We start from the raw sequence: 11,717 nt of genomic DNA on the forward strand, positions 1-11,717 counted from the left end.
GTGATCGTTTGAAGTTTAAATAATCAACGGATTTCCCCACCATAATCTATTAATACATACGAATGCGTATTTCACCCTCTCAGAAAATGTTCTTCTGTCCATGATGATTCCTATCGCTTGTTTAAGCGAGGTTGAGAATGTTCATCATTACAATCGATAAATAACATTCCACAGTTGAAGCGAAGGAATACGCAATCATGATTCAACATGAAAAACACTCCAGCATCTATTTCAATACCACCATATTCTAAGGGTCAGTACTCAGGGTCCGATTATGAGAAGCTGATTTCAGATTAAAAAACTTGTAGAGCTTACATTTTGATTAAAAATTTCACAAGCTTTCATACGTCATTTTGAGTAAAAATTAGACTATTGTATCAGTTTAATGAATCAGCAAGGCACAACCTTAAATAAAGTGAAAAATTAAACTCTTTTAAATATTAGTGTGTGAGGTCACATGAAATTTGGGGTTCCTGGGCAAGTGTAACTCCTGATCCTATAATCAGGATCTGTCAATACTGTGTTAAGAAGGTCTTTTAAAATTACGATATAGTGTTGGATGGATGGTGTGTGAATATGTCTCCTGGGATGTGACGTATGAATGTTGTTTCCGGATCATCCTCAGTAATGTTTCCCAGACCGCCGTCAATAGCCCATTGAGCAGCTCTTGTGCGACGTGAATAAAAAAGTACAAAGTACTTCCTCATCGTGCCATAAGGGTGCAGTAAAACAGACTGTGAAGTTGTTTACAGTAGCAGTTTTATGAGTGTGCTTCTGTGATGCTTAAGATGGCATTATTAGGCCAATATTACTTTCCCTACAAGCTCTATCGCAGTTTTAATCAAAATCCCAATTTGTGACTATTTTGCCAGAGAATAGTGATTTAATTTAACTAAAACTGTAGATTTTACAATTAGTTTTATTCCTTTTTGAGATAGTGGAGCAACCCTAGGTGGTTGCATTTACATACTGTGGGTCCTGAATCGTTAGACTAGCATTATTGACCAAGTGAGAGAAGTACCGAATTTGAGCTCCGTGTCAATTTCCACAGGAAGCATATCTATTCCCTCAAAGACATTTTACTTGAATTTTATGGACTAAAAGTAAGTTTTTAATGGAAAAGGCATTTTTTAAACCTAGTTATTTGACCGTTACAACCCAGATAAAATAATTTTTAATCAAAATTTCAAGCCAATACTTCATACAAAAGATAGCTTCGAAAAAAAAAACATTTATCTGTACTATCCAGGTGGATAACGTTTATAATATATAACAGTATAACGTTTTGCTATGAAATAAAAAGTTGAAAAAAAAAGAGGCCCCCCTGTTGAGCATTGTAATTTAGAGCTTTAACTGATTATGAAATCATCAATTTTCCTAATATTTTTATTGCAATTTCTGATTATTATAAAATCTCACGTTTAAGTAATTGTTTTCTACAAGAACATAAAAAATTCCCACTCGGGCATACATTTTTGTTGGCCAAGTTTGAATATCATTCAGGGATACCAATTAGCCATTGTTTTCAAAGCAACCAAAATTATATTTAAAAAAATATATCAAGGAAGTGGAATAACTTACGACAACAAAATAAAAAGTTTTTTTTAATTTGTTTTTACTTTATATTTTCTTTTTAAAAAAGAATAGTTTTTTAAAATATCTTTATTTTGAAATGTGTTTCCATCATTCAGGGGCCCCCATGATCGCTGAGGCACAAGAGCAACGCCCTGGCCTATTTCAATACCACCATATTCTAAGGATCAGTACTCCGGGTCCAATTATGAGAAGCTGAGGCCCTGGGCAAATACTGATTAAAGGATCCTAACATTTTCAGATTAAAAAAATCGTAGAGCTTACATTTTGATTAAAAATTTGGGGTTCCTGGGCAAGTGCAACTCCTGATCCAGTGTTTTCATCATAGAAAAAAATGGGTGAGAATTTCTCACTCTTTCTCAAAAACTGGGTGAGATTTCAAAAAGTTAAGTGAGATTTCTAAAAACTAAAAAAACACAGAAACTCTTGAAAAAAAAATTTCTTTAATTATAATACATTTTTAACGTCTTCTATTTCTTAAAGCATTGAATATTTTTGGTGCATCGTCATAGAAGATTTTGCCTTGACAAGGTATTTGTCCATCTTACGTAGTTAAGTGTATAAAAAATTTTAACGTCTTAACATGAAGAAACCTTACCTTCGGTAAACACGTGGTTGCAGGGAAATGTGTTCTGAAAGGGGTTCCGTGGTTGTGTTCCGTTGTTCGAAAAGGTTCTGAACAATACTGGTAAATAGGGAAGATAGATAACGGGCGCAGATGTTGAAAATAATGAAAGATCCAGGAAGAAAAGTGAAACGGATCTTATTCTAAATGGCGTAATTCGAAACTTTTTCCAAAATGCGAGAAATTCGCGAATTTTGAAATTGATTTATAGAAAGCGCGAATTTCTCGCAGTAATAATTTTTTAATGCGAGAAAAGAAAAAAATATGCGAGATTCTCGCGTTGTAGTGAAAACACTGAGATCCTATAATCAGGATCTGTCAATACTGTGTTAAGAAGGTCTTTTAAAATTACGATATATTGTTGGATGGATGGTGTATGAATATGTCTCCTGGGATGTGACGTATGAATGTTTCCCAGACGGCCGTCAATAGCCCATTGAGCAGCTCTTGTGCGACGTGAATAAAAAAGTACAAAGTACTTCCTCATCGTGCCACAAGGGTGCAGTAAAACAGACTGTGAAGTTGTGGTCCGCATCGCAGCGACCACAGTGCTGACGTTAAATATCGTCAGTGGTAGACGGATCATGGGTTAGAGTCTGCCGTCAGACTAACCGTGGGAGGTTTTCTTCTCGATGTAACGCAAATGAGGGTTAGTTCAATCTATGAGCCCTCCAGTAAGGCAAAATTTCTCCCAATACTTGATTCTGGAGCCATATTTTCTGGATTGGGGTCAAAACTACAAGGCTACGGAGTTGAACATTGGTAGTTGCAAAGAAAAACACAAATATTATAGAATTAAAAAAATATCTGATAATGAAATTTTTTGCAACAATTAAAGTTTGTAAATTACCATTCATTTAGATGATATACATAAAAAATGATAAATCTATAAAATTATTGCCACCTTGTCAAAATTTTTAAGTGTAAAATAAGACTAACGGCTGCTAATTTCAATACCTTTATGACAACTATAGTGAGGCAAAAATAAAACTGAACAGAAAAATATTAAGCGGGGAATAAAAAGAGTACTGTTGCTTCAGGATAACAGTTATTTACTGTTGAGCAAATTCTACAGGAACACAAATGGTATGGATTCAAATCCTGGTCATTAGCAACAGATGCATAATACCAACCAGTAGAGAAATTCTTATTTGTGTAAGGAAATAAATAAAACAAAGAAATTAAAAGCAAGTGAAACATTTTTATTTAGAAGCTGTTGACATTATTTAGTCATATCAGTTATGTATAGTAATTTACATATTGTACAAAAATTATATTAGATTAAAATTTCATTATTATGATTACTTTCATTAGATAATGATTATTCTCTCCAATCAGAAAGCAATCAGTAGTTTTGCTGCCATTTACAAGTTTATTTACAATGTCTACACAACTTGTATCAAAGTTAACACTTTGATCAAAGGGTCATACAATTAGACTTTTAATGTCATCTGTCTATGAAGTGTCCATACAATTATTTTTATTGTATAAATTTAATAGATTTAAAGGAAAACAGTTTTCCATTGGCAGTGACACTTTTAGCGACCTTTTATTATTATTGAATACTGTACAATGATATTTTATATCACAAGATGATGGCTGGTTAATTTAAATTTGTTAAATATATATTTATATATCACATAATTTTTTTTTTTGTCGACCGAAATTGTTTTTCTCCTTCAGCTTTAACGAAGATGAAACACTTGCAGCACCAGAGCAAACAAACGAGTTTTAATTCCCTTCAATGTGATCGATTTCTCCAACATTCACTCGGTCGGGATTTGATTGAACGGTGAAGCCGAGCATTGAGCTGTCCAGCTTTTGCATCCTGTTCTTCTTTTTCTTTGCTCTACTTTTGGCATTGGAATTGCCATCACAGTCGTTAGAAGTTTGTACAGGAGTTTTATTTACAGTGGGCGTGATGGCAGGTGCTGGTCCCCAAAGAGTATTTTCCTAAAAAGTAGAAAAAATTCAAATTGTCAATTTTGGTGAATAATTAATGAAATTTTTTTTTTTAATTGTATGCAAAGGGTGACTATTCTCCAGGCAAACACAAATTCATTGAGATTCATGGAGTAACCCTTACAAAAATTTAAGGTGTTTTTGAGGTATCAAGGTTGATTTAATGTCTATTTTAAGTTGACTTCAAAAAGAACGTTAAAAGATCAACCTATCAAAGTGCTTTAAGTTGTTTTATTCACACTTGAGGTTGGTAGAAACCTACTTTAGAGCAATCAGATTAGAGAGGTTATTTTTGAGGTATATAAGCTATTTTTTTTTGTACTTCAATCAAATAAGTACATTTGAGGATGATTTTATAAAGTGTAAATGAGGCTATTTTTGGAGCAAAACATAATCTCATTTTTTCTTAACATCTGTCAACCTCAAAAACATCTTACTTTTTTGTAAGAGAAAATTCTAATAGTAATTTAAATAGATATATATGCATAGCATTAAGAATTAATTAATAAATGCACAATTTATTCTTTAAATTTGTAATAAATTTCAATCTAAAATTGTTCACATTATTTCACACTTAAGAATTAAAAATTTTTGATCTATAAACTCATCATTAATTTTATTAAAGCTTTAAATGTGAAGTAATTTACAAAAATGATTTTATAATCTTTAAGTTTCATAAAATTAGACTCAATAAAAAAATGCATGTTTAATAAAAATACATATAAAATTATTAGTTAGAAATATTTAATAAAATAAAATAAATGAAAGTTTTTATAAGATTAAATGAGTTTAAGAATAAGTGTAAGTCAATAAGGATAAGTTTTTATAAGGATCAAAAAACAAAATTTTAATTTTCAACAAAATTTTAATGTTTTAAAATAGATTGAAACACAGTCATGTTAAGTGATCATTACACAGCAAAATACTCTAAGAAATTCCGGAACTGATAATTAATTTTCTTGAGAATCTTCTAGGTTTGTCTGTTTACAGGGATAATAGGCACTTTATATGCAAGTCAAAGTTCAGTTAAAATTTTTTCTAAAATTCTTGTGCTCAAAATGGATAGAATTTTAATTCAGATAGATTTTTTACATGCTTTCATAGTTTGTAATTATACTTGTTTATATTTTTAAAATTGTACTGGGAAACAAATATTTAAGAAAAATAGAAATTTTATTTTTCATACATGCTATGCAAAAAGCAAAACTGAATTAAAAAATAAATAACACACATTTGACTTTGCTATAATTATTTTTTAAAATGCCGACCTGGTGACTGACTGCGGAACCGCTGGTTGCGGGTTCGAATCCTGCTCAGGGCATGGATGTTTCTTTCTCTCTGTGTTCTATGTCCTTTCTCCTTTGTGTGATTGCGTGAATGTGACCCGGGTTTGTGGTTGTGTGACGTGGGAGACACTGCTCCACTGCCGTGGCTTCGCCACAGGTGCCCACTGGGTAACGAGAAGAGAGTAGCAGTTCTGTGGTCAATGGGACAACCCCCAAGTGCCCGCCATTAAAAAAATTAAAAAAAAAAAAAAAATTATTTCCAAATTCTCAATAATGAGTCGTACTACAAACTATTGGGAAAAGCTGCATGATACTCTGCTGCAAACTTATATTTTCCTTTTTATTTTTATGAAGGATAGAGGTTTTGTTGACAAATCACAATGCTAAGTGATTTTTAAATCGCTGATTTGGACAATTGTCTATTGATCATAAACTGCAGCACAAATATTGGGTAGCTAAATAGAAAAATTGTCAATGACATATCTTGTGTCACATGATTTTCAATCATCAATTTAACAGTTTTAAAGAATCATGATGTTTTGAAAATGCTCAATATTCTCTAAGACTTCCCATATCCAATTCATAAATGATCATTTTGGTTGTCAATAACTATGAAAGAATTATGTTTACGCATGTTCTGCCATAAATTTAAATCAAATATCTAGTAATTAAAATGCTAGAAGTAGTCCTTTATAATAACTGAAGCACTTAATAGTAGCATATCAAAACTGATTTATATCAGTAAATAATTTTATCAATAATATATCAATATTATTTATATCAATAATAAATTTAAACTAAATATACTTATCAAATAAATAAAATGCAAGAAATAGTCATTTATATAACTGAAGCAATTAATAGTAGCACATAAAAACTTATTTGGTAAAAAAAAAAAAAAAAACCCAGCTAATTTTACAATATTAGCTGTTGTATTTCAATTAAAAATATATATATATATATTTAATATTCGAATTAATTAAAAAATTTGAAGTAACATTTATAAGGAATTAATTTCCAACAAAAATATATCATCGAATCTAAATAAAAAATACTTCACCTCAGTTGGAGCTTGCTTTGTTTGGTTACGATATTTACTTCGCTTTTCAATAAACTGTTTGGCAAATTCTCTTGGTTCCTTGCCTTCTCCAAGATAAGATTTTACATAATCATAAACCTAAATATAAATAGCAAGAGTCCGGTTTAAATCAGGAATTATAAACATATGCCAACATTAACTTAACTTTTTCAACAAATAGATCAAATAAACTATTATTTATCAATTGTGTTTAAGGTAATACAACATTAAAAATTACAATTTATGCAATACATAATTAACATATGAGGCTGAAGTTGTGAATAACGAACTTTTCAATGGATTTTCTTTTACACCAAAGGTAAAATTTAGGTCTTGTCTTATTATTAAGTTCTTGTCAAGGTCAAAATAGTTTCTTTTTTTGTCAAAATAAAAATTAATGCATAAAAAAAGTATGAAATTGCACAGATCTTACTATTATTTATCAAATTAATCTTATCTTATTACTTATAAAAATAATATGCGAAATAAATGAACGTGACCCACTTATGTATATAGATATTTAAAGACAAGGCATGGAATTTAGGTTTTAAAGGTGTTTGCAAAACAAAAATTTTTACTTGCCACTATTTGAGGACTCCCACTCAATTTCAGAAAAAACATTCCCTGACATTTCCAGGTATATAAGGTAAATTTCGAGGAAAATCCAGACCATATTTTATCCATACCTTGCAATTTTTCATTAGAAAATATTGGTTTTGTGAAAAGTTGTAATATCAAAATTAGATTTCATGGGCAAAAAAATATTGAATGAGGATAGAAACATATCAGTTTGACTAAAATGTGAAATTTTTATAACAAATAATTATAATAGATAGAATTGTTTAACTCTAATTTCAATAACTGATTACTTTTACTAACAATTCTAAGACTTGTTATTTTCCAGATATAATATAAGAATTTTCAAGGTTTTTGTAAAAAATCACAACTTTTCCTGACTATTCCCTGCTTTTTAGAATTAAAATAAAATACCAAGACAATTCCCCTGATACATGGAAACCCTGTATTTTCATGAAGAATCTGAAGATTTTTAAAATTTTGATAAATTTAGCTTAAAGAACTTTTTGTGGCCAAAAGCAATAAAATAATGTAGAAGCTGTAAACTTTTAAATATCATGAAATATTATGAACTGGAGCTAATTTAAGGAAATTTGTTGAACACTCTTAAAATTCTCCACCAGAGTCCATATTAGTGAGGAAAACATAAACTTAAATTCTGCCCACTTTGCTAACACAGCATTCACTTGTTTATTAACCTTCCGTTAGTCGCGCACTTGTTTCCGACATGGTTAATCGCGTTGCACCTATGAGGTGTTTCTGATTTTTTGAAAGCCAAATGAAATTTAGTCTAGTTTAAATAGTTAATTGTTACCAATTTAAGACTCTTTAGAGAGATAAATATCAAAAAACTTATTTAGCGAGGTACCGAAGATAAATTTTTCTTTCTCCCGCGTCGGATCTCTTCCTCCATCACAAGATGTTCAACCAATTGACGCAAGAAGGTTCTGCGGTTTTTTACTCCGTAACCATTTTCTGTGTATATATCTTGACCATTTATACCTGCTACGTTGAGAAGGACAGAAAATGAGATAAAATATATGTGTTTAATTCATAAAAATATTATATCCATAATACTTGCGTCAATGGTCGCGCTGCACCAGAGGGGTGATTTGAGCGGTTCCAACTCTCCATCGACATGTTCGAAGGTCGGTTTTACACGGACATTTGAGTAATCCAAAGTTAGGAAGATAACATTAGGCTCGACCCCCGGAAAAATCTATTGACGGCAAAGGAGGTGGAAGTGCAGTAGGGATGCACCTGTGAGGTGCGCGCGACTAACGGCAGGTTAAAGATAATTAGATTTAAATACAAAAAAAGTTTCTTTATATATTCTATCCCAACTTCAAGAGTTTCTTTGGGTAAAAACACACAGATGTCAGCCCTTTTGTGATGTGTGTATTTGCACATGTTAATATCCCTCTTAAAGTCTGATGCTCTTGCTGCCCATTTTTAATATTTGTCTGCAACAAACTTTCAGGAAAATACAGTAGTTTGATTTAAACAAAATATTTTTCAAGGCACCACTTATAAACCAATCCTAAATATTTGATTGTCAATGACAAGTAGAAATTTTGGGCCATGTTTAAGTAATAACCTTCACAATTCCATTTAAATGTGTAATTGCATTATAATATAACACCCCTGTTCATCTTTTTTATTAAATTCTGTGTGTGCTTAATTAATCTAATTGTATAAAGAACAATTTGTCAAAGATTTCAAGTTTTTACTTATGTTTTAGGTTTTATAATTATCTGAATAAAAATATTACTTTAGTTTTCCAGACTATTCAGATCAATAAAATAATACACACAGTAACAAAATACATTAGCTAAAATTCTCATTAAAGTAATTAAGGCACTTGAAAAAAATCACTTAAACATAGTAAATAAGTTTTTATTAAGAATAAATAATTTCTTTAAAAAAATTCTTAAATTGATGCATCAATAAAAATGACACGGAGCAAGTGTGTTAAAAAATTAACAATTTTAAAGGAAAAAAAAAAAAANAAAAAAAAAAAAAAAAAAAAAAAAAAAAAAAAAAAAAAAAAAAAAAAAAACAACTTTTGATTAAAAATTTTTATTTTTTCAGACTAGCAAAAATGCTTTTATCATTCTTTTTTTAAAATTTTTAGCAAGATTAAAAATAAGCGATAATCTTCACCAAGTTATTTTACTTTAACATGAATTTTTTAAACTGAAAGAAAAGCTGAAGTTTTAAAAAAAAAATGTAGAAAACAAGTTGCTTATTTTCTTATATCTAAATCCTATTCACTTAGAGGAAGAGAAGAAAAAGGTAGATTTAACTTATCATTTGAGTGAACCAGGCTCTTGACTTAATAACTGTGTTCTTGTGGGAGAAAAAATAGTTGTGTTAAGCAATCATTATACCAAGTTTTTTTCCTCAACTTCATTAGTTAAATATTAATATTTTTTTTTTTTTTTACATTCTTAGGAACATAACATATTCTAGCTACAAATAATACATACACTAACTAAACAATACATACGTACCTCATATGGAGATTCTATATCTTTCAAAAATGCAACAAAAGTGGGAACTAAAAAGTAAAAAATAAAAATATGACTTAAAATTCATTACTATACTGACTATCAACCAAGCACAAGAATGAATGATATTTACCATCAACAGAAGAGGGCATAGACGAAAGAGCATCTGTGCACCACTTGGTAAACTCATCGGTGGGCTTGTGGTGAGATCCAAATAATCTTGTCACAGCATCCTAAATAGAAAATATTCCAATTATTAATCAAAATTCCTACAAGGCACTATTAAAGAGAATAATTTAAAAAAAAATTAGTTTTAACCTCTTCTTTTTTGGCTCGGACATTTTTACTTTTATTATTTACAGTGGCAGGTTGCCCACGATTTGCTAAAGCAGGAAAGGCACTGGTTTCACTGGAAAGAAAGAAAATAAAAATAGAATGCTAATACCGTAGTCGATCAAAAATGTAATACAATATTTGTAACTCAATAGTATAATTAAAAAAATGCATTTAAAAGTTTTAGTATCTAGTTACATCAAGTGTGAAACAAACCAAACTAAATATTAAGAACTTTATTAGTTAAAGCTAAAATCTTTTGCAATAAGTATGCACACACCTTACATTAAAAGAGCCACTAATCCCTGATATTTCCAGAGTAAAATTAAAATATTTTGCAAATTGTCAAGACTAAAACTAGCATAAAAATTTACACATATACATTAAGAATTTATACCTAAATACTGAAGAAAATATCGAAATTAAAATTTTTATTCTTTTACATTAAAATTGTTCATTGAGCCAAGGCTAGTATATTCATGGTATTGAACAAAAGCTTTTTTTTATGACTGTACCAAAAATTTTCATTATCTTATTACTTCATAGATAGTCTGGTTTTGAAAAAAATGCAGTTGAAATGAATATAACAAACAATGTAGCTAATTGCTAAAATTAAAAAAAAAAAAAAAATTCAGAGTTAAGGGAAAATTTCCCTGAGAATAGGTTGACCCTGTTTCAAGGGTGAACCCCCACCTAGTTCATGTATAAACTAATAGGCACATACTTAAAAATTACAATTATATTTTTACACCTGTTTCATTAAAGAATTTTTGTTAAATAATCTTTACATATAAATTTATATTGAGATACTTGAAGTGATTTATTTAATGAATGATCCCAAGAAAATAAAGCGGAAAGATATCTTTGATTATATAAACATCATTAGCGTCGAAATGATAGAAGTGGAAAAAGTTAGAATTTGAGCATGAAAACATAAGCAATTATTCCCAAGATTTGCCAGATATGAATGAGAAAATGAAACAGATTTGAATTATTAAAAGCTGGTAACGATAAAATGGAAAATAAAGGAGATATGATAGTGTTTGAAAATGAAGCCTGCTCTAAATAGTCTCTCTCAGGTTACCTCGGTTTTCCTAGTTTCCTTTTATAACTGTATTTATTTTTCATCTCTTGTTTTCAATTTCAAATTTTTTGGTTCATATCTATTTTGTTTACTTCGTTCATGCCTGAAGAGTTTTCAGAAAGGGAAGTTATTTTTAAACAATCATGTATGCGGACTTTTTCCACTTATATAATATAATGCTTTAAAGTAAATGAAATTTTTACATTATCAAGCAAAGTGGCTTATTGTTCAGAAATTCAAATAAATACAGTGAATTCGCGATAACTCGAATCTGATGGGACTGACGAAAAACTTCGACCTATCGGAAGTTCGACTTACCGTTAGTTTAGGTTTTGGACTTTCAAAATATGTCGGATTATTTAATTAATGCTTATTAATTACAAATCTTCTAAATGCTTACAATATTTAAGATCATTTTTCTGACAAGCCATTTACGATAAGACTGTTTAAGCACTTTATGATACCCTGGTCCATCGGCTGCAACTTTGCTGTTGTGTTTGACGGGAGAAACTGCAAGTTTACTGCTTTCAAATTAGGTAGATCACTATGCGCTGTGCATTTATCCATAAAGAGAATCACTTTTCTTTTTTTAGCGAAGAATTTCCGACCCAATTTTCTTACATAGTCTTCAAATAAAACTGATGTCATCCAAAACTTTTTGTTAGACTTG

At 30.0% G+C, this 11,717-nt stretch overlaps 1 protein-coding gene across 2 annotated transcripts in view; it reads right to left on the minus strand.

Annotated features, from left to right (window-relative positions):
- Positions 1-3,399: 3,399 nt before the first annotated feature.
- The window catches only part of LOC107449138 (GIGYF family protein Gyf), a 45,736-nt gene continuing 37,418 nt past the window's right edge, over positions 3,400-11,717 (minus strand). For both annotated transcript variants that reach the window (XM_071182243.1, XM_071182244.1), the window contains 5 exons: positions 9,949-10,039; positions 9,764-9,863; positions 9,634-9,680; positions 6,527-6,643; positions 3,400-4,171 (listed from right to left, as the gene is read on the minus strand). In XM_071182243.1, coding sequence (XP_071038344.1) covers positions 3,950-4,171; positions 6,527-6,643; positions 9,634-9,680; positions 9,764-9,863; positions 9,949-10,039 — 577 coding nt within the window. In that variant the 3' untranslated portion in view covers positions 3,400-3,949. The remainder of the gene's footprint in view (positions 4,172-6,526; positions 6,644-9,633; positions 9,681-9,763; positions 9,864-9,948; positions 10,040-11,717) is intronic.

This window comes from Parasteatoda tepidariorum, chromosome 6, assembly GCF_043381705.1.
Source record: "Parasteatoda tepidariorum isolate YZ-2023 chromosome 6, CAS_Ptep_4.0, whole genome shotgun sequence".
NCBI classification, from domain to species: domain Eukaryota; kingdom Metazoa; phylum Arthropoda; class Arachnida; order Araneae; family Theridiidae; genus Parasteatoda; species Parasteatoda tepidariorum.